Here is a 21,097-nt window from a genome sequence, read left to right as displayed (position 1 = left end):
AGGGGACAGATCGTCACATGGCATAAAGTCAGCATAGCTCCACTGCCATCAGCAGAGCTATCCTGACTGACATCCGCCACAGATCTGCCTATCCATGTGCAGCAAAACTCATTTATGTTAGTGATAAAGAGTAGTAGTGTTCGGAAGAGTAGTGTTAACATGCATTTTTTAAATAAAGTGTGTTTGTAACACCTTGGTTCCCATCCAGTATTTTGCTGCTGGTGATGGTCACTCTTACCAGTGGCAGTGCATCTAGTTCAGGATGAATTCGTCACCACTTTCAAATGGCAGACTAAAATACATTTAGCATTGGTCTATGGAGTTATTAACCACAGCTAGTTCTTATCAGAAATATTCTGAAGCCCATTTACAATGTGAAACAGAAGGTTTTAAAAGTACTATTTTATAACTTTTTATACTGTTACGGGTTTTCACTGACCATAATCTGTGTGGAATGGATTGCAACCACTGGATGTCAGCAGCAGCTGCGCACTGAAATTTAGAGCAGCGTGACTCCATTGTTAGTAATAATTCCTTTTACAGATCATTAGCTGTAGTAAATTTTTAAAAATATCTCCCTAAGGCACATGTTTACAGAGCAAATCCTAAAAGCAGAATTATAGCAACAGAAATAAGCAATTGCACAAGTTTCTCTTTCTCATAGGCAGGAAGACATTCTTTTAAAACACAATTCCCAGAATGCAGAGGACAGATTACTTAGCCAGGAGTGCAAATATTAAAAACATATAAAACCTGGGAAGCAGAGACTGAATACCAGAAATAGTTTGTGGCAGCATTCAGGTCTCACTAGTGTCATCTGCCAAAGGTATTTCAGACTTTTGTGTATATATATAGTGTATATGTATGCTTAATCTAGTAAAATAACAAATGGGATTCAGATGATTTCTGCCAGAGATCTGTATAAACGCTTCCCCTACAACCACCACATAATACACTCAGACAGTTTATCCCAGTGTAATTTTGCATCTCAAATAAAGCTATCTTTAAAACAGGTTATTAATGCAATGTATGCTCAATCCATTTGAGCTGTATCTTCTGTCAAGTTCTACTTACAGAAAGAAACAGTTTAATGAAGTCTGTAACAAGGCAAGTAAAAAAGGTAGTGGTAGCTACACTGGACAAAACTCTTGGCAATGTCCATCATTTCTGCAATGATACTATGTTAAAACTCACAAGAAACTGAGGTACAAACTTATGTCAAGTAAACATGAGATTTGTCTTGCATTCATTTGAAGTACGATAGTTACCCCTATTTCCTGATTTTTTTTTTTTAATCTTTTGTTTCCTTAAAAGAAAAATATATACTCGCATACAATGCTGATACCCTATGTGGTGATGCCATAAATCCCTTAGGATAGCAAGTTTGATGGGTGGTAACCCATTAGGAGAAAAATATATTTTTGAATATTATTTTACATATATACAATATATATATTTAATTTTCAATCAAAATATAAAGTTTTCTAATGTATTCATCAGTATTTTTATGTGAAATATTAAAAAGTGGTTTGTATCTCAGTTCACATAAGTTAAAAATTAACAAGGTATTCGATATCCACCAGTAATGTTTTTTGTTTTATTTCTACAGAATTAAAAGAAAACAAAGAAACAGAGAGTTAAAAAGCTTTCCTTCTCCAAAGCCAAATACAATAAAATTTTGAGGCTGAATAATTAATTAAAAGGACAACACCAAGTTTTCCATTTTACATGATCACAAAGAATAGGAAATGTAATCTAAGTAGAAACTAGCATTACTATATTAGCATAGTCTAAAGAACAAATATTTTGAATCCCTTATCTTTGATGGAATGTGTCTAGCAGAGATAAAAAAATTTGTTGTATATTTAAAGTAAGAGTGACTTACACTCTCACCAGTCTATATTAGATCTGATAAACCTCCCCCCCCCCCAATTCCAAAATACCTAATATCACAAAAGTATGACAGCCACTTATTTACAGGGTTTTTCAGCACTGTGAAAGGCACATTTATCTTTTTACACATGTTTCTGCTAATGTCCTAAACTTGGGTTCCAGCTGATCTAAGAAGTCAAGTGCCTCTTCTTCATGCTGATCACTGCAGCAGCCTACAGAGCCAGCCAAGGATCCTTTTCCTTCATAGTTGTATGAAAGGAGATAATCTTCAGAATGCTTCTGTTCTTCATCCTGTCTGCACAGGTGCACCTTCTGCATAGGAAGAGAACGCACCTTATTATTTTCTTAAATTGTTATCCTAAACATATTGCATAAAAATAATTTCTTTTGATTTACCTTTCATTGATTAATTTTTAATCAGAGTGTGTCCTCTAATGGATTCCTACATACAAAAAATGCACATGATTGGTCTATATCATTACGACTACAAAATATAAGTATTTAATATAGAAATAATTTCTACTAATCATGTATGTAACAATAAAAGAGGAAGAACCTGTTTAAATAACCTGTCAAGCAACTAAAATCCACTCAAAATTAAAAGACTGATTTACACATAACTAGTTAGGCAAGAAGTGAGAGTTTTTGATCTCCAAAGCATGGAGTAACTACATTTCTAATGCTGTACATTCATTCCTGCACCACTGCTAAGATAAGTAGCAGGTTTAAATTAGTACAAAGCAAGCAGTTAGAATAAAAGCAAACAGACATTGTCAGAAAAACCTCACAAAAGCTTGAGTAAAGTAATTATTCTACATGAGTAAATATTCTAAATGAAAAATAGCATACTGCCTATAGTTTAAGCCAAGAAAAGAAAGTCTTTTACACTTATGCCTAAAATATGTAAAGGATGACTTTTTGAAAGGGCAATATTCCAAAGGGGATGCAGGGGAGCAAAGGAAGGGAAAACCAAAAGGAAACCAGAAACAGAAAGCCATCTGTCTAGCACAAATACAGGTCTTCCTTGAAAAGTCTGTATATATTGACCATAACTTACACTCAAAAAAAACCCAAACCAACAAACCACCACAGTTTCAGAATACTTACTTCACCTAAACGAGGATGTGTGAAATTATGCCATTCTGAGTAGGAGTATCTACATGTATCCATCATAGTCTGTCCTCCTCCTTCCTTAACTGATCCCAGAGTCTGATGTCCACCTCCCTTGACTGATTCCAAGGTATGCCCTCTTCCTTTTACCATTTCGAATGTTTGTTGATCTCCTGTTTTTATTCCATATCCTCCTTGATCACTTGTATTTTGTAGAGGAATTATATTGTGATCCTAAAAAAAGATGCAGTAGTGGGGATACCTTAACTTTTTTTTTTTTTTTTTTTTTTAAATTCAAAAGATGAAACAGCAATCGGGAACTGTCAATATGGAAAACTGTAAAGTCTCCAGCTTTACGCCATGATATTTTAAACAAAAAGCTATCCTTAGTACTTAGTGTACAAGATCAATAAGTGGTGTTTGGAAAGGATGCTATGACAAAGTGGTGGTGGTGGGAAATCTACATTTAAATATGAGACTAAAAATTGAATCTTTATTGCAATGAAAGCTGTACTATAATCCATATGCTAGTTTCTTAAATTATCATGTAAAAATAATGTTTGGTTTTCAAAGTCAACAACCTGTAACTCATTAAGCCAGATATACAGTCATATGCATAAGTTTCATTCTGTTTCTCCACACATTAAATCTGTATATGGAGTGAAATATGGAAAAACTAGTATGAGATCACAAATTAAAAACTGCTTTATTAGGTTATAGTGGCACTATATTATGCTTTGTAGACAATGAGAAATTTGAAACTTGCCACCATTAGGATTTCTTTGTTTTCAAGGTAAAGTAAACTCAATGGTTTTTAAACTAATCTCCCTTCCTTGGGGAGGGCAGAGTCAGGGTGTGGGGGACAGAAGAGAAGGGGAAGAGTCTGAAGAGCTGAGTCCTTGTGTATGAACGCAGTCCTGGGCTGGACTATGCTCATGGCAGACTGTGTCTTAAAAAAGTTTAAATGCCAAAAGCGTTTAACATATTTCATGAACATGGGCTGTTCAATTATATTTTTTTCCACTGGCTCAAAAATTAACTGTATTTGGGGTCATTTTTCAGAGGAAGGGCAGAAATTGCACCTGTAATTTACAATTGCTATCTGCTAAATTTAAAAATCCTTCTCCAAGGAAAAGCAGTAATGCTTTGCCATAAACACACATTCAACATAGGCAAAAGAGTAAATTTCCATCTAATCTCATTGTTGAAAATGACTGAAGTGATTAAAATGTTCACCTGAAAGTTACAACCAAACAGTTAAAGTCTGGAAGAATTATGAGCAACTGGGCTAACAACTACAGGATTTGTTTAAACGTATATGTTACTACCAACTCTGCCTAAGTAAGAATTTTCAAATTCTTCTTAAATAGCAAAGCACATCTAATGATCCCTGCATTTATTACTTATTTCCTTTACTAAATCACTTACCTGCACTTCTCCAACTGAAAGGCTATGGATAACTTAATTGCATGTTTCTACATTGAAGTAAATAGACAACTTACCATCACTTCTTCTCCTGGAGCTTCTGTATTTGAAATTATTAAATTGTGATTAGCACAATCATCAGTCACATGCCTGTGCATTACCCCAGAGCCACAGCAGCCACAAATTGTGATCAGAATTACTATGGAAAGGAAGTGAAAAAGATACTGAGAACATTACTTCAAAATGGTATCTACTTCTGTTTGATACTGAGTTTTGTTGTATCAGCCTTTTTAAATGCCTAAGCATCAAGTATGGTTTTAAAAAAATAATTTATTTTAAAAATGCTCATACTTAAAACTGTACATATATACATTTTTTCAAACAATATATTGAGTCTTCACTACACTGTTGAACTATTTCATTCTTCTAAAACATATGTAGGTTTCCCCGAAAGAAATGCAAGCATTGTTTATGAAAACATTGTGATTGCAAAATTTCCCAGTAACAAAACAATAGACCAAGTCCACGTTAAAAAATTATGTCTTATGCCTACAACAAGGTTGCACATAAGACATTTTTCATGTATGAATATGCAGATGTCAAATTATATCATAAGGAACTAATACGCAAGCTAAAGGTCCCAATATGAGAAACTTCTTCACAGAAAAGGTCAGCAGAACCCTGGAGGACTTCAAGCATTAAGTTACAGAACAATCTTATTTAATTCATTGTATTCATCTTATTCCTCCTGTAATACTACTTTGTGTGGTCATGGAGGCTCAGCCAGAAATTACTTTGTATAAAAGAATCATGAGCAACAAATACCTCTCCTAAAAAAAGGACTAAAAATTTAATTCAGAGAGCCACTCTTCTCAAGTTGACAGCTTAAAAATAAAGAAGCTTACAAGGAACAGAACAGTTCTGCCTAACTGCCCACTGAGCAATCTGATCTCTGAACATATAAACACCTGTGGAAATTGGCCAAGAGCCACTTTCAAGCCCATTTAGCTTCTGCAGCTACCAGCTGTCAGCAAGATCTGCTTGAGTGGTTCCGGCAGGTCATCTCCTGATGCTGAAAGATGGGAAGAAGACATCCATGACAGCACTGAGCAGGGGATACACAGGGTAAAACCTAGCCACAATAAAATAATGGGTCTATCTGGGAGGGATGCAGCCAAGGGGTAGTAACAAAAAGCTAGCTGATTTTTCACAGTCCTCCTACTGAGCAACCCCACATCTGAAAGTTCCACCTTTGGGCTATATCATGAATTTGGGTACCTGCCCTGTTTAGATAAAACATGGTCTATCTAACCTTCAAAACATGTGCAGGTTCCAGTGTTCTATCTACCTCAGTAAGAACAGCTAGATGAGACTGAATAGGGGCAAGACAGGTTGACCATCACCAGGAAAAAAAAAGGAAAAATAAAGAAGAAAAAAACCCAACAAACTCTGAAGTATTTGTTACTGTAGCATGTCCTCTGGTGATCTTTAAAGATATTATTAGTCAGACTATGTCTCTAGTCAAAGCTCTAGGAAATTGATTTCAGCATTCCTACAAACAGAAGTGTGCATCCCAAAACCAGCACTAAATTCACAAACAAACTTTGCTATACTTGCCTCAGGACAAGATCTGATAAGCACTACAAATCCCATCCCCTTTTGGTTCAAGTGCTGAATGCAGGTTTTTTGGCCTTGCTAACATGAACACACAGAACATCTTACATAAAATGTACTTAAAAGAATAAACAAAAACCCACACGCAGTAACTACAGGACAAGATGACAGCAAGAAGCCTGTGATACCGATCGATACAAATAGAGCAGGTACATAAAGTCAGTGATGAGGGCTATAGAACTGCCTAAATAAAAAAATAAATGTTTGAATCAAGTTTGAATCAGGTTACCTCAGCTAATTTTAAAATTAAGTGATTTGCACTTTGTGTTAAAAAAACAAGCGTACTTACACAGCAATAATAGTGATCCTAAGATCATTGCGAGGATGGCCCATACACCAAGAGTAACATTTCCACCAGAAGGTTCACGGACCTTGCCATTGCATTCACTTGGAGTAACGCAATCGCAGAGGTTAACTTTTATGTGGTTCTCTCCGACCTTTCCTCCGTTATCAATTACACTTACAGGAATATCGTACGTTCCAAATGGAATATCACCCTTTGGTGAAAGATACACAGAATTATCTGTAAAAAAAAAACCAAACCCAGATCTAGCGTTACCAGTACCTGAAACTTTGTTGTCACAAATGCAACCGCAATCACAATCTTCCCTTCTGTTACAGCTATACTGCTACCAGATCTGCCTTAGCTAGTTTAAAGCTAGCTTATATGTGTTGACACCAAAATACATTTTGGAAGGATTTATACTTTCAGCACCTTTTAAATGTTAGAGTTGAAAAAGCAAACCTTATGCAGCCTTCTGACAATATGTGATTTGAAACTCTGATGTTGATTCAGTTCATTATAGTAAATGACACTATTTAGGCTTACTAGGAAAGACCATCAGCAAAACCGACATTTGTTAAAAGGACTTCTGGTAGTGCGATTAGAATAATTAATTGTAAACGTAATTTACGCCTCTCCCACTCTTTAGCTCTACTGCTAAATTCAGGGGGAACAGCTATATCCAGCGGGAAATAAAATCCATTTAGTCTGCTGCCCTGTTTAGTGGCAATGAGTAGTGACCGCATGTTTTAAAGGGAAAAAGAAATAATTTGTTAAGAATATGTGCAAGATAGACATTGATGTGTCTATAACCATTATCAAGCATAACGGTTGCTTTATGATGAGGTATATGAAACTACATGTACCATCTAAATGTTTTTTCAAGCTGCCCAATATAAACCTTGAAACTCTTAGATATCTTTGCTCTTAGACTTTGCTGGTTTTGCCTTTCATTAGTAAATGTTTGATGGAACACTTGAGAATCCGGCCCTTTTCTGGCTAATTCATGACCACACAGTAGCAAATATATGTGCTGCTCCTGTCGCCATCATCTGGCACCCACCATTGGCTATAACTTTTTATATCAGCAAATTTTAGGAAGCAGTGATTCCTTTGGTAATAAATTGTCTACTTCTATCTACTTCTGTTCCTTGCTTCTGTGATGCCAAACAGTGCCACCTTCTTCTGCAAATTGTTTCAAACCCAGGACAATTAAAATAACGAATACTTTATCTGTTCCCCTTTATTTCTGGCATACTCTTGATCTCCTGTACAGCAAATGAAACTGAGGAACCGCTAGAGATCATCAGGACTGCCTTCTTAGCCCCACTGACTAAACGAATTCCAACTATTCTTACAGTCCATCCAAGGGAGAGGTAGCAGAGCCTCCTCTGGCAACCTACAGCTAAGTGAGGAGGAGGAGGAAGTCTTAACGTACCGTTGTGTCGAGTTATCTTCCACAAGGAAGCCAAGCTACGGTCAGTTATGCGATATACAAAGGGTGTGCTGTAAGGAGCCTCATCACCATCCTGTGCAGTAAGGCAGATCGGTTTTCTGTCTCTGCACATTATGTAGTCGGTTTTAAGGATTCGTGGGTAATTCTTGTTCCCAGGCTGGATGAAAACCTGAATTGTTCCAGTACCTGTTTTCCCATCTATGAGATAAAAATAACTAATTTTAGTACTTACATCTAACATTCACATATTTATTTCTTGTCCAAACTTTCACAATGAAATATCATCAACTGTAATACCCAAGTTTAGAAGTAAGGTGGAAGACAGCTGCTGATTTAGCCAAAAAGAAAGAAGGACTTCTCACAGCTTTCTCTTGGCTGTTTCTCTTTGCTTGGCTGGTTGTAGAATGGATCAACAGCTCCCAAAGCTCCGTATTCTGCATGTGTAGACAATGTATTTTGTTGAGCGTGTGTGTCTCTGTGGGGACAGATGCTGTTCTAACAGGATGACAGGGGACAGAGACTGTAAATCAGGGGTAAAGGATGCTAAGCCAAAATGAGAGTCAAAAGCAGAAAGTGAAGGTCTCCAGCCTTTTTACTTCTGGAAGGAGAAAATAAATTACACTTTCCCTACCCTCACTTCCCCTGGGAACATGAACTCTTTCAGAAACAGTGGGCTTCTTTCTGACCTCCTCCCTCTGAGTCACCATGCGGTAGCAGGATTTAGCAGTCACACATACTATGTCACCAAAGTCTACTGCAAGAAGTGAATGAGCTCTCCCTCCTAATTACATATTTTCAATACAGGAATAGTCAATGCTTGTATATGCATTCTAGTGATATTACATCAAGTCTGCTTTTTTAAAGTTTCTCTAGAGATACCTGATTGCGGATGCATATACCATGTTTACTTTATACGCAACTTAAATTCATATTATTTACATTTAATTTTAATATGCAAGCTTCAGACAGAGTTAGAATTTTTAGCTATAACGCAACTTCCAAAGGTCTGCTCTTTACTGCTACTGATGTTTAAGCACATAAGGGCTCAAACTAAACCCTGCCATTGGATTTATAAAAGCAGTCTCTTTTTCCTTTTTAATGTAAGATACGTATTTTAGAATTCAAAGTGTGACCTAAGCCTAGCATTTTTCTTTGATAATCCATTTGCTACCTTTAGCATTTGGGAAGAGAAAGTTGTATTTAATCTTCTTGGGTATACCGAAATCAATAAGAAGCAACAGATGAACACTCACATAACACCAGAACCAAAACCTGTTTTAGAACGAGAATCTGAGGGTACAACCCTTCCTTTACAATCAGAGTCATTTGTAAGAGCTCTTAACCTGAGCAACACATAGTGTGAACACCGTTACAGAACCCAGATGACTGAGAATAAGAGTAAGAGCACAATAACATACAGCAATGAATACAGCTATTCTTAGAGGTCCTTTTAAATTAAGGGTTTCCAGAAGCAAGACACCAAGTCAAACAGAGGAGGAAACAGTAAGAGTTGCAAGGTGTACTGGGTTTGTGTGGCAAAGTTTTGGTAGCAGTGGGGGTTGCAGGGGTGGCTTCTGCAAGAAGTTGCTAGAAGCAACTGTCCAACAGAGACAATGCCAGCCAGCTCCAAGATGGACCCACCACTGGCCAAGGCCAAGCCCATCAGCAATGGTGGTAGCACCTCTGGGATAACATATTTAAGAAAGGGAAAAAAGGGCACGCATCATTTTGCGGCCAGAGAGAGGAGTGAGAATATGTGAGAGAAACAGTTCTGCAGACACCAAGGTCAGTGAAGAAGGAGGGGGAGGAGGTGCTCCAGGTGCCAGAGCAGAGGCTCCCCTGCAGCCCGTGGTGAAGCCCACGGTGAGGCCGGCTGTCCCCCTGCAGCCCATGGAGCTCCACAGTGGAGTAGATCTCCACCTGCAGCCTGGGGAGGACCCCACACTGGAGCAGGGGGATCCCCAAAGGAGGCTGTGACCCTGTGGGAAGCCCATGCTGGTGCAGGCTCCTGGCAGGACCTGTGGACCCATGGAGAGAGAAGCCCATGCTGGAACAGTCTGTTCCTGAAGGACGGCACCCCGTGGAAGGGACCCCGGCTGGAGCAGTTCGTGAAGAACTGCAGGCTGTGGGAAGGACTCATGTTGGAGAAGTTTGTGGAGAACCGTCTCCCATGGAAGGGACCCCATGCTCAAGCAGAGGAAGAGTGTGAAATTGTGAGTCCTTCCTCTGAGGAGGAAGGAGAGGAAGAGACAACGTGTGATGAATTGACCACAACTCCCATTCCCCATCCCCCTGCACTGCTTGCGGGGAAGAAGGCAGAGAAATCAGGAACAAAGTTGAGCCCAGGAAGACAGGAGGGGTGGGGGGAAGGTGTTTCAAGATTTGGTTTTATTTCTCATTCTCTTACCCTGATTTTGACTGGCAATAAATTAAACTAATTTCCCCAAGTTGAATCTGTTTTGCCCGTGACGGTAACGGTTGAATGATCTCTCCCTGTCCTTATCTCGACCTACAAACCTTTCACTATATCTCCTCTCCCCTGTCAAGCTGAGGAGGGGAGTGATAGAGCAGCTTTGGTTGGCACCTGGTGTCCAGCCAAGGTCAACCCACCACACAAGGTCAACAACATTCTTTCAGAAAGTTCTCTTTCTCTACTTTCTCTGTTGTCAACTTCACAGCTGCCAGTTGCTATCACTTCAAAAAAACTTTTTGAAAACAAATTCAGGAAATAAAGGAATACAATCCACAGGGGAAAAAAATCTCTCAATTTAAACTTAACAAAGGATTTTAAATTGGAGTAGGTAACTTTTGAAGACATTGAGAATTTTCCACAATTTCTTAAATACTTTCCCTGCTGTATAATAGTCCCTAAGATTTTGATAGAGCTAGCCCAAAGACAAGACAATGGACTAGGTGGGCCTACGGTCTGCACCAGTATAGCTGTCCCCAGACTAAATTTGCACATACACGTTATAGACCGCAAAGAATACTGACAACATTTAGTACTCACTTCTGTCTATTGCGAGGACTGTGATATTGCATTGACCTCGTCTCATTTCTCCTATATCTCGGTCCAAGACTTTAACGGTTCTAACTTCACCCGATTTTTCATCTATGCTGATCCAATTACATTGTCCTGGTGGTATCCGGTAGCTGTCAAGAAAAATTTGTTTGTTTAGTTAAACATCTCAAATATATATAAACATGTATAGGTAATACATACACATACATATATAGATACATGTACTCATATACACTCACGTGTGTGCAGGCACACACACACAGATATATACAGCATCAACAACTTTTTCCCCCTTCCAGTATCCCACCCATGTTGTACTCCAAATAAACTAGTAGATAACATTGTTTCATACCATATGCCTTCACTATTTCCAGTTTCTGGATCTTCTGCTAGGTATCTCCCAATACTTGTCCCAATCTCCTCACATTCTTTAACGTTTAGCCGTAAGTGACAGGGTTTAAACACCGGCCCCTCATCCACATCCAGGACATGCACGGTAACAGAGCTGGTGCTCTGGGAAAGTTGTTGTGAATGTGGTGCCAGCATGTAGGGTGCCTCGTTGTTGACAGCAATCACGAGGATCCTTTGCTTGGCGCTTTCATAGTCCAATCCCTGCAACAAAGGTGGGTCATTGTTTTTTCTCCTTCAAACCAATACAAACTTGGTATTGTTTTCACTGCCCAATCATTAAATAGATAAAACTGTACCACATTTATTTACAAAAGTCAGCTATCCTTCTGCAACATCCAGCTTGAGACACAGTAAAGGGACATGATTTTTAAAAAAAATGTTAAGTTCTAAGTTAGTCAAAGAAAAGAACCTGAGGAACTACCCCTAATAAGGCAAGCAGCACCACTGTAAAATTTTAGATGAATACCCTGATAGTCTAATCTAATAAAACTAATAGAACTGAGATAAAAATTCAATGTGGTGAGGGATTTTCTCCTCCCTTGTCTAGTTGGCCATTATTTTAGGTTTCGTATATTTCCTTTCCAGCACAAGTCAGTCACGCTTCTTGCTAGCGCTTGCAATTTGTTTCCTAGTAAGACTTCACCCATTGCAAATACGTCTGAACTTGTGGGGTTGATCAGTAAGTATCTACCATTGGCTCTTCAGACACCTTCTCCAAGGACTCTGTATGCCTTTAATAGACCTATTTATATCCTAAAGTCATAGTACTCTCTAGTCTACTACAGCATTACACTACATATAAGAAATTTCAACTGGGTTAGTATACTAGCAACATAGCTTTAGAAAAAGCTCTGATGAATACCAGCAACAAAAACCATAATAAATAAAAAAAAACCCCTAATTTAACTGGCCTCTCTACCCTTATAAATACATCTTCAAATTTTAATATTAATCTTCTCTGCTCCTTAGAAGTTACATGTTATTGCAGTTTTAACAGCTAATGCAAAAGAGGCACAAAGAGGCAAAGGGGCATGCTGGAGTACAGGTACAGCAGTCCTTTTATCTCACATCTGTCAAGTACTTGGTATAACAAGTAACTAAACTAACAAATAGTCTTATGTGTATGCGGACTCCTTCACACCCCAGAAACCAAACCAGAAGCCTCTACCCTGCAAAATAAAACCTGCAGAGTTTTATGCTGAGTTAGTAAGTTTAATCAACTCCGAGAGAACAAGACTGGAGGAGGTGCTCATCCCTCCCCTCCTTTGCAACACTCCCATTTCTGTTAAAAACCCAGCCATGAAGCATTCCTCAGTTACATCCCTAAGTCTGAACAACCATGGAACCAGCCAAAAGCACCAGGCTCTTCTGGAACGACAAACCAAAGGGAATTCTTGGAATTCTGTGCACACAAAACTGAGCACTAGTCTGAAAGGTGAGTTTCGTAGGTCATGTACCACACACGAGCCTCACTTGCAGTGCATTATGCAATCTGCTCTAGAAGAGAGTTCAGATTGGGAAGAAAGCATGATCTGCCTGATAGTTACAGCTATTCTTTGAATAAAAATGAGTTCTAGATTATTGGTTTTAAAAGCAACACCTGAAGACACACAAATTTTCCTCTAGCAGTTCCATTTTTACTTACCTTAACAACACACAGTACTCCTTCATTTGTGTTTTTGTCTGTTGTAATTTCAAAGGACCGATCATCATTTCCTCTTATAATTTCATACACAGCTCCTGAGCCAGGCGAACCAGGTTCATCAAGATCAACAACAGAGACTCTCAGTATTTCTACATTCACTCTGTTTTCCTCCACTCGCGTTTCATACTTGGAGTATCAAAAAAAAAAAAAAAAAAAAAAAAAAAAAAAAAAAAAATCAATTTCAATCAGTGAATGCTTTTCCATGATGCAGGACTGAAGAACACTGTATTTAAAGTAAGACTACCTAAACCCAAGGGGTCAATTTACCAAGCTGCTGTAAGGATTTATTTTGTTTTCATGCATTAGCATATTTCCCCTATTTCCCCCACTCCTCCCTTACATCTTAAGTGAAACAGTAAACCTTTCCTGCCGGCACAGTTGAAATCTCAGCTCCTTCATACACTCAAACTATCACTGACATAATTAAGTCTGGAATTCTCCTTCCAGGAAAGGTAAGTTAGCACAGTTCCCCTCAGTTATATCAGCTATAGATGCAAATTTGCATACAACACAATCAAGCTGAGCCTTAGAAAAGGCACTAGGGTAAATAAAAAGAATATATATATAAACAAACCACAAGAACTTGAAGAAAAGCCAAGAAGGGTGAAATACATCTTTACTTGGATAGCAAAGGATGAAAGGATTTTTCTTATTTTTTTATCTTTATGAAGAGCTGTGTTATTCTGTACAAGCTCTACAGTAGTGAGTGGAAAGGATAAGGTATGTGTATTCCTCATGGATAATGAATTATTTTTCATAAATTTCGTATTACAAAATCTCCTGTGGTATTTCAGCTGAATACATGGTTATTGAGACATACTCTCAGTCCTGAATAATTCAGATGACTGCAATAAGCAAAAACTTAAGGCTGAGTTACAGCTATTGGTGAACAAGAAGTAGTTTAAATAATATTTCTGTAGAAGAAAAAAAAGTTAGAAAAGCATAGCAAATCTCGGTGAAAATCCTTGCATCTACTTCACTGACACTAACATTTTCATTTGCAACACAGGAGTAGCCAAAAGGTGGTCAAACAGTAACGAGGTCATAACAATGCTTAGGAGTGAATCTGTCCCCTCCCTGAAAATGGTTAAATGAGGGGATTTCTAAGACTATGCACAGCAGCAGAGGTGAATAAGTCATGTCAGCTTCTTCACAATGGACATAAGGTAAATGACTCAAAACAACTAATATACCAGTAGGTCTAATTACCAAACAGCACAACAACCAACAGAGCACTCTCAAATGTCTATATTGGCATCAACTGCCTCAGGGCATTAAGCTTCATATTTGAGGAAGTTAGAAGGTGGATAAAAATAATTGGTTGTTTGTTTGTTTTTTTTTACAGACAGTTCATTTATGAAGACTTACTTGTATCTGTTTAAAGGATGGTGCATTGTCATTTGTATCTTCGATTTTAATGACAGCTGTTCCTGTAGTGCACAAACCAAAAGGCTGACCTGCCATATCTCTCACTTCAACTAACAAAGTGTAACTGGGTACCAGCTGAAAAGATGAATAAAAGCATACAAGAAGTTTGACATACTCAGTTTTTTAATCACATAGTTACACACAAGAGCAGAAGTAAGTATTTTACTCCTGTTCCCCAACTCTGCCCTAAATTCAGTGCTCCCCTACAAAATGAGGCAATGAGCTTTGGGGCTTTTTCCCTATCATTTCAAAAGGAAAACAAGTAAAATATTTTTCAGTGGCTAAGCAGCACCGAGTTCAGCATCTGTTAGTCATATGTACGCTATATCCTGTATCACATACAGCTGCTCGCAACGTCAGTGTTATTTTCCAGTACCTGAAGTTTTGGAAGACACAAATTATGCACTTTCATCTGCTATGTCTTCCCTTTGAAACTGCAGAGTATTCCCCTGGGTTTCCAGCTGGTAAAGTGCGTGTGTCTCATTTCAGTGAGGACGACCAGAAATGGTGCTGCAATCGGCCGTTGCCTGGGCCCTGCATGAGAGGGCAGCACCCGCCATTTGGCACGGTCTGGCCCAGGAGGAGTCAGGGCCCTTATCAGTTCCAAGGGGACCACTGATAATCAGCCCACTTAAATCCCTGACTTGAGTCACAACGGCAGAAGGCTTTTTTAAGCCTTGTTAATACCTGAACAGCCCAGGGAAGGGGGACCAGGGTGGGGACCGGGCACAAAACAAGGGAATTTGTAAATCAAGACAGTAAGTCCAGTTCCAAATGCTTGGAAGTAGCATTAGTTTTCTCAGGTGGAGGAAAGGAATCTCCTGTTCCACTTCGTAAGTTTATCTTTGAAAGATAGGCAGTGGACTCATTTTTCAAGCTCTCCTTCCCTCAGGAGTCACTGTGATTTTTCCTTAGTAGTCATGGTGATGCTCACAGCTGCTGCGTTCTTCTCTCGCTAAAAAAGTTGGGCAGCATACCTGCAAGTGCACGATTTTGCAATATGCTGCTAATGTGGATTTTCAGCCATGAAGCCATGTAAGTATGCCAGAGTAAGATTCTTTTAATCTTCAAAAAAGATGTGCCCATAGCAGTGTTTTTTCCTAGAAAAAAGTCTTATGCTAGTCTTATGCTAGAAATATTATTTTGAATTACACATGCCTGTCAGTTTTTCTAGCGTAAACAATCTCTCACGTGACATTTTAACAAACAAATAAAATAAAAACTAAAACTTCCTGTATCTTATTTACTTGAAAGCTAGCTGACAAGAATAAATGGTTTGTGCCTTAATTTTAGGAAATGTTATATTACTGTTTAGGTTTCATATATTGGAGATATTTCTGTTGACTATAGGATGACTGACTACTTCCAGAAAAGTTGGTTTGTCTTCCTTGTGAAGAACCAAGAAGCACCTCAAATGGAGCTTGATTAGGAGGAAACAATGGCCCATGGGATTCGTGAACAGAGAAAGAATAAAAATCCATAGGATTTTTGATCCATAGGGCAAATAGGAGAGCAGTAGGAGGTCCCCTGCCAAGACTAGCAAGAATCCAGTAGACCTGGGCAGAAACTCTTTGGACCAATTACAGGTCTCTGGAAAGCTTTGGAAGCTCCTTAGAGAGGGAAACAAGTCAAGGTAACAGGAATGGTTTATCTGGTATTCCCATGCCAGCAGTTCAGAGTTAAGAAGCTATCTGTGTGCACTACATAGCAACTAGAGACGCTTCAGGAAAGATCACCTCTCTGTCCAGCTGCGGTAATAATACAGTAATGACACCCGTGTCACCATGTAAAGAAAATGCTGGGGTTACTGGCGGATTTTGTGACACAATGCGGTATTTCAACGTAGTATGCAGAGTATAAGGCTCGTCTCTGTCCTCTGCAGTCACTTTTCCAACAACTACACCTGTGAACAGAATACAGCGATTTTTAGTTCCAGAAGAATCTGTGGATAATAAAAAAAATTATTTGAAGAGGCATTTCTATTTTAGATACATGAAAATAGCTATTTGGTCATTTAGCTCTAAATGAAAATAATATTACAAACACAGTAAATAGCAGTAAAAATACAGTGACAGTGTAAAATTATCTATTTTAATGCTCTAGCTGTATTTTTTTCATTCTTAGACCAAGTAATTATCACAGCTGTCAGAAAGAATAATCAGAAGAAAGTCTAAAAGTTTTGATTTCGGTTAGCATTTTTGACAGTGACTTCTAACGGAGCATCCCAAGCGCAGCTGAAGAGGAGTTGCCGGGGAGATGGAGGGGGAGGTTCGGCGCGCTCTGACGGTTCAAGCTGCAGTTCTGCCTCGCGGGGGTGCTGCCGTGCGCCACCCCTACAGCCCGACTGGTTTTGGAACTTGACTTTAAATCAGTAACTCACCCAGTAAGAAGTAAAGCAGCTCAGAGAATGAAATGCAACTGGTGTTTTGAGGTGAATGGGAAGACACTTTTCTTCCTTTTTGATGAAGCAAGTTAGACTTTCCCCACTCTGAACCCCTGGCCTAGGAGATGAGCAAGGAATGACAAACCACGGCTTTTGCATTCCTTATTCTCTGGGGTCCACCTCTCTCCCTCCTTTTGTCCACTGTTACACAGACACATAAAGTCAGTAACGGGGAAATCCCTGTCTGGCAGGAGCAAGACTTTCTCCCCCCTCCCGCCCTCTCCCCGGAAAAGTCCTACCTTATTTCATCAGCTCGGACAAACACTGCAAGCTTAATCAAAGGCATTTTTACACCTTAGAACACCACCAATTTAGTTGTTTAGGAAAGTAATCTGTTAAAAACTGCTGTTCTGTCAATCAAAACATTTTATGGTAACAGGTAATTTTGGATAAAATGAAAAGAATAATTCTGAAGTTCTTACACTGTTTTAGGAACACTGAATCATCTCAGATTTTAAAAACTTTTTTAAGCAATACTTTTCGCTGTGATTGAGATGCATTTTGGAATTTCTAATTATTAAGAAATCTTGAGCTACTTTTTGCAAATTTTTTGTTGTAAATAAATACTCCTTAGGAAATCCCATTGAAATTCATTAAAAGGCAGGATTGCACTTAGTCACACTGGTATGTAAGTGAGCTGAGTAGTGGTAACTGTGTTCACCCATTTAAAACAATTCTTACCAGATCTGGAATTTTCAGGGACAGAAAACTCAAAAAGATCCTGTGTAAAATACGGAGCATTATCGTTATCATCCTCTATCCTGATTGTATGCACAAGTGGTACCTCTGGTGAATAACCATCTGGAGTGGTTGCAAAGCAAATGATCTACAAGACATAAACTCAGTAATTCACTTCATGCTTAAGCAACATGACGTATCATTACACTTTTAGTTCAATGAAGGTGTCGATAAAATGAAATAGAGCGTGCCAAGCACACCCTTCTCAAGAACAGGCTCTTCAGCCACATGGAAGGGGAAGTGACTGATACCTTATGATGACAGCAACAAAAAACCTTTAAATGCTTTACAATCTTTCCCCTTTCCATTCCTTGCACTACAAGTATTTGAATCTTTCTTTTTCCCCCTCCCCAACTCTGTCAAACGCTTTTTTTGAAGTCTCTTGAGCATTTTTTTTTCAAGTATCTACGAGGCAACCTCAACCTTACCAAAAATTTAGATGTAAATATTGCTATTTAGAACAAAATCAAGAACAGCAGCAAAACTATTTTCCCATTACAACATAATCTAATTAAATGCAGTAATAGGTACTGCAAATTACTTAACTATTTAGAAGATGTTTCTATTAACTGCCTTCTTACACTTCTCAGCCAGTAGAGCGAGCAGTGTACCTTGTTAACAAAATACCAAAACTGAACAGCTTGAGAAAGAGAGGCTTAAAAACCCACAGCCGTCCAGAGTTCCTAGTTATTTTGTTTTTACGCAGACCTTTTCAACCTTCCCTGGAAAACTCCAGGACAACTTCAAACTCTTCCCAAAAGTGATGCAAATCCAATAGCTCTCTACATTTATGCTGTAATTAGAGTCTAAGCAGTGAAAAGCAAAGCTATTCTCAAAATCTAGATGACCAGCTATTTCTTTTTGTCACCGATTTCATCCCTACAACACAAAGAATATTACTCAGAACAGGTAGTTGATTCCAGATCTTGTCTATTCCCGTTTCCCCTGTAATCCAGCTTTCAAATATATACATGACAGAAAAAAAAAAAGGAAAAAAAAAGATTTAACTATATTTACATAATATAGGCCTGTACCTGAAAGCTTGGATATTGTTCACGGTCTACTGCACGAGTAGCAAAGATATTTCCAGTTTCTCTTTCTATGTAAAATAAACCCTTTGGATCTTGATCAATTCCCGGTCCACTTGCAGAATAATAAATGGTGTAGTTCTGAGCTGTGTCTGACTGGACCTATAAAAAATGTGTTCTTAAGCCCAATGGAAAACAGCAGCATCATTCTAATACATTTTCCCCTTTTCATGATCATATTTAGAACAAGTAGGAACTCTTAAAAAAACAAAACAAAACAAAAAAAACTCCCTTAATTTATTTCTGCTTCTTTAGTGGCTTAAGCTTTACAGAATAGGAGAACAGCTTGCCATGTAACTGCCTTCCTTTATAATGCATGTACATGAGAAGGGGTAGTTAATGCAAAGTCAGAAATGTTTAGGACTATCTACCAATTAAATAAATGACAGTGTGCATAAAAAATATTTTGAAATGCAATCTCTCTCGAATACTGCACATACAAGACACATTCAGATACAACAGGCTTATTATTTCTGTCAGTGTTCAAGAGATTTTGGTTTTAGTGCACCCATTGTGAATGTGGTTTTGCAACTAGAGAAGAAAAAGCAAAGCAAGGAAAGAAGGAAGGAAACGAAGAAGGAAAGAAAGATCACCTAGTCCAGAGATACGCCAATCCAGATAGCCTCTCTACATCTCATTACAAGCACCAAGGAGGTAACATTAGCAGTTACCTATTTATAAACACTCTCCTCCCCAAATACTTTCCTTACCTACTGAATGCCAGAAGTTAGGAAGGTAAGATTAGTAGAATGATTGCTCTGCACAGACTCTGTTATTACACTTGTCTCTGCACATCTGCTACCAGCCACTCTGTAATCTAGTGAAGGCTAGATGGATCTATGATAACTTTAGTTCTTGCATTTCTCTTTCACGCCTACTTGTTTTCTTACAGTAAGTACTTTTCCTAATAATATAGGCCATACTCAGTCTTCAGTGCTACAAGTATACACCTGGAGCTCCAGAAAGGATGTAGACATGCAGGTCCACTCTGTGTCTACAAAATCTTTTTCTAGGCAATGTTTTGTGGGGAGGAGTTTGTTGTTTGTTTTTTATTTAATTACACACTTTACTGAATTCCAAGCCAAAGAGCTCTCTTCTGACAGTATGCCTCTCTCCTTTTTACAGCTTTTGCACATTTCCAGTTCACCCCAACAACTATGATCACAAGTTGTTTCAGCTACAATATCACAAGATACACAATGAACAGGACAGAACAAGACAGAAGAATAGTAACAGGAATGGCATCAGTAGGGAATATGAGAGCTCAGTTTTGTTCTTCCTTTATCATACAAGTCACATATAAAACTATCTTGTGTCATAAAATTAGGAGTCATATAAAATATACCTGCTGTATTTGTAGCGGAAAGGGTCCCAGTGAGTTCTCTATCATAACAGATGGAATAGGGCCCCACCTTCTTTTGGTTCGCTTGAGAACTGTATCTCTAGCATGCCTGGTCTTCTGTGTCTGGGTCTAGAGGATAAAAAGGTAAGAATGTATCCATATATTCTTAACTGTGTAAATTTTTGCTTAACTATTATCCTGCGTTTCCATCTTTTTCCCCCTCCCAGTTTTCCCACTGACCATTTGTTTTTCCAAAATCTTAATTTCTGATTATACATGTGATAGTATTCCAAGAGTTTTTTCATTCATTGTAATACTTTGCACAAATAAAATTTGCTTTAATTCCTCAAACATGGTTTTTAAGATTCTTGACATTCCTGATTAAGCTCCTTGTTAGCATGTCCCATTTGAGAAAGGAAGTCTGCTGACTACCAACAACTGCTAAATAAAAACACACTCTACACCAGAGTGCTTTGCCTGATTATTTGAATTCCAAAATTCACCTACAGTTACCCAGCATGAAGCTGTACTCTGTGAAACAGTATTTCAAATAAATAAGGTATCCTGAAATTAGAAGCTCACCTTTTTTTCTTCTTCCACCAAGCTGATATGTATTTTCTTTTGTACATGTTCTTGAATGTCTTTAAGTAATATGGTAAAAGTCTTCTCCTCAGCGGACAACGAAACAGCAGATGTTGTGTACACAGAACCATCCTCTAGAATTTTGAAGTTCCCATCACTGGAACTGATAATCTCTGCAGACTGAAGGCATTCTCTCAAATCAACTGTAAAAATATATTCAGACAATAACAGCTTAAACAGTGAAACAGTAACATCCCTCACACAAAAAACCAAAACATTCCCCAAGTAAAAATTATATTTACTGACACATGGAGTCTTCAAAAATTTGGTCATTCAGTATTTCAGCATCACAAATATAGGTTTTAGAACCCATTTATGCACTCAGATTGGACCAAGTTTACATGAATTTCCACTCATGTTCACAAGTGTTTCCTAAAGGACATGGGTGCTTCATGGATATCTTTCAGCAAGACACTATTACAGTGGTAAAATTATTG

The 21,097-nt window shown here is 38.3% G+C and overlaps 1 protein-coding gene across 1 annotated transcript; it reads right to left on the bottom strand.

The window, feature by feature from the left end:
- Positions 1 to 2,007: 2,007 nt before the first annotated feature.
- LOC309417486 (desmocollin-2-like) lies at positions 2,008 to 20,081 on the bottom strand (the record flags this gene model as incomplete). Its single annotated transcript, XM_082014993.1, has 13 exons — positions 20,022 to 20,081; positions 18,623 to 18,778; positions 17,532 to 17,676; positions 16,144 to 16,310; positions 14,348 to 14,482; positions 12,920 to 13,105; positions 11,216 to 11,475; positions 10,852 to 10,994; positions 7,824 to 8,039; positions 6,392 to 6,625; positions 4,506 to 4,627; positions 3,001 to 3,237; positions 2,008 to 2,205 (listed from the first exon to the last, which is right to left on the bottom strand). The coding sequence occupies exons 1-13, from the start codon at positions 20,064 to 20,066 to the stop codon at positions 2,008 to 2,010; spliced, it is 2,244 nt and encodes a 747-aa protein (XP_081871119.1). The 5' UTR covers positions 20,067 to 20,081.
- Positions 20,082 to 21,097: the final 1,016 nt, after the last annotated feature.

Source organism: Phaethon aethereus, assembly GCF_964289735.1.
Source record: "Phaethon aethereus genome assembly, chromosome: 2".
NCBI lineage: Eukaryota > Metazoa > Chordata > Aves > Phaethontiformes > Phaethontidae > Phaethon > Phaethon aethereus.
This window is presented reverse-complemented; position numbering and strand designations above follow the sequence as displayed.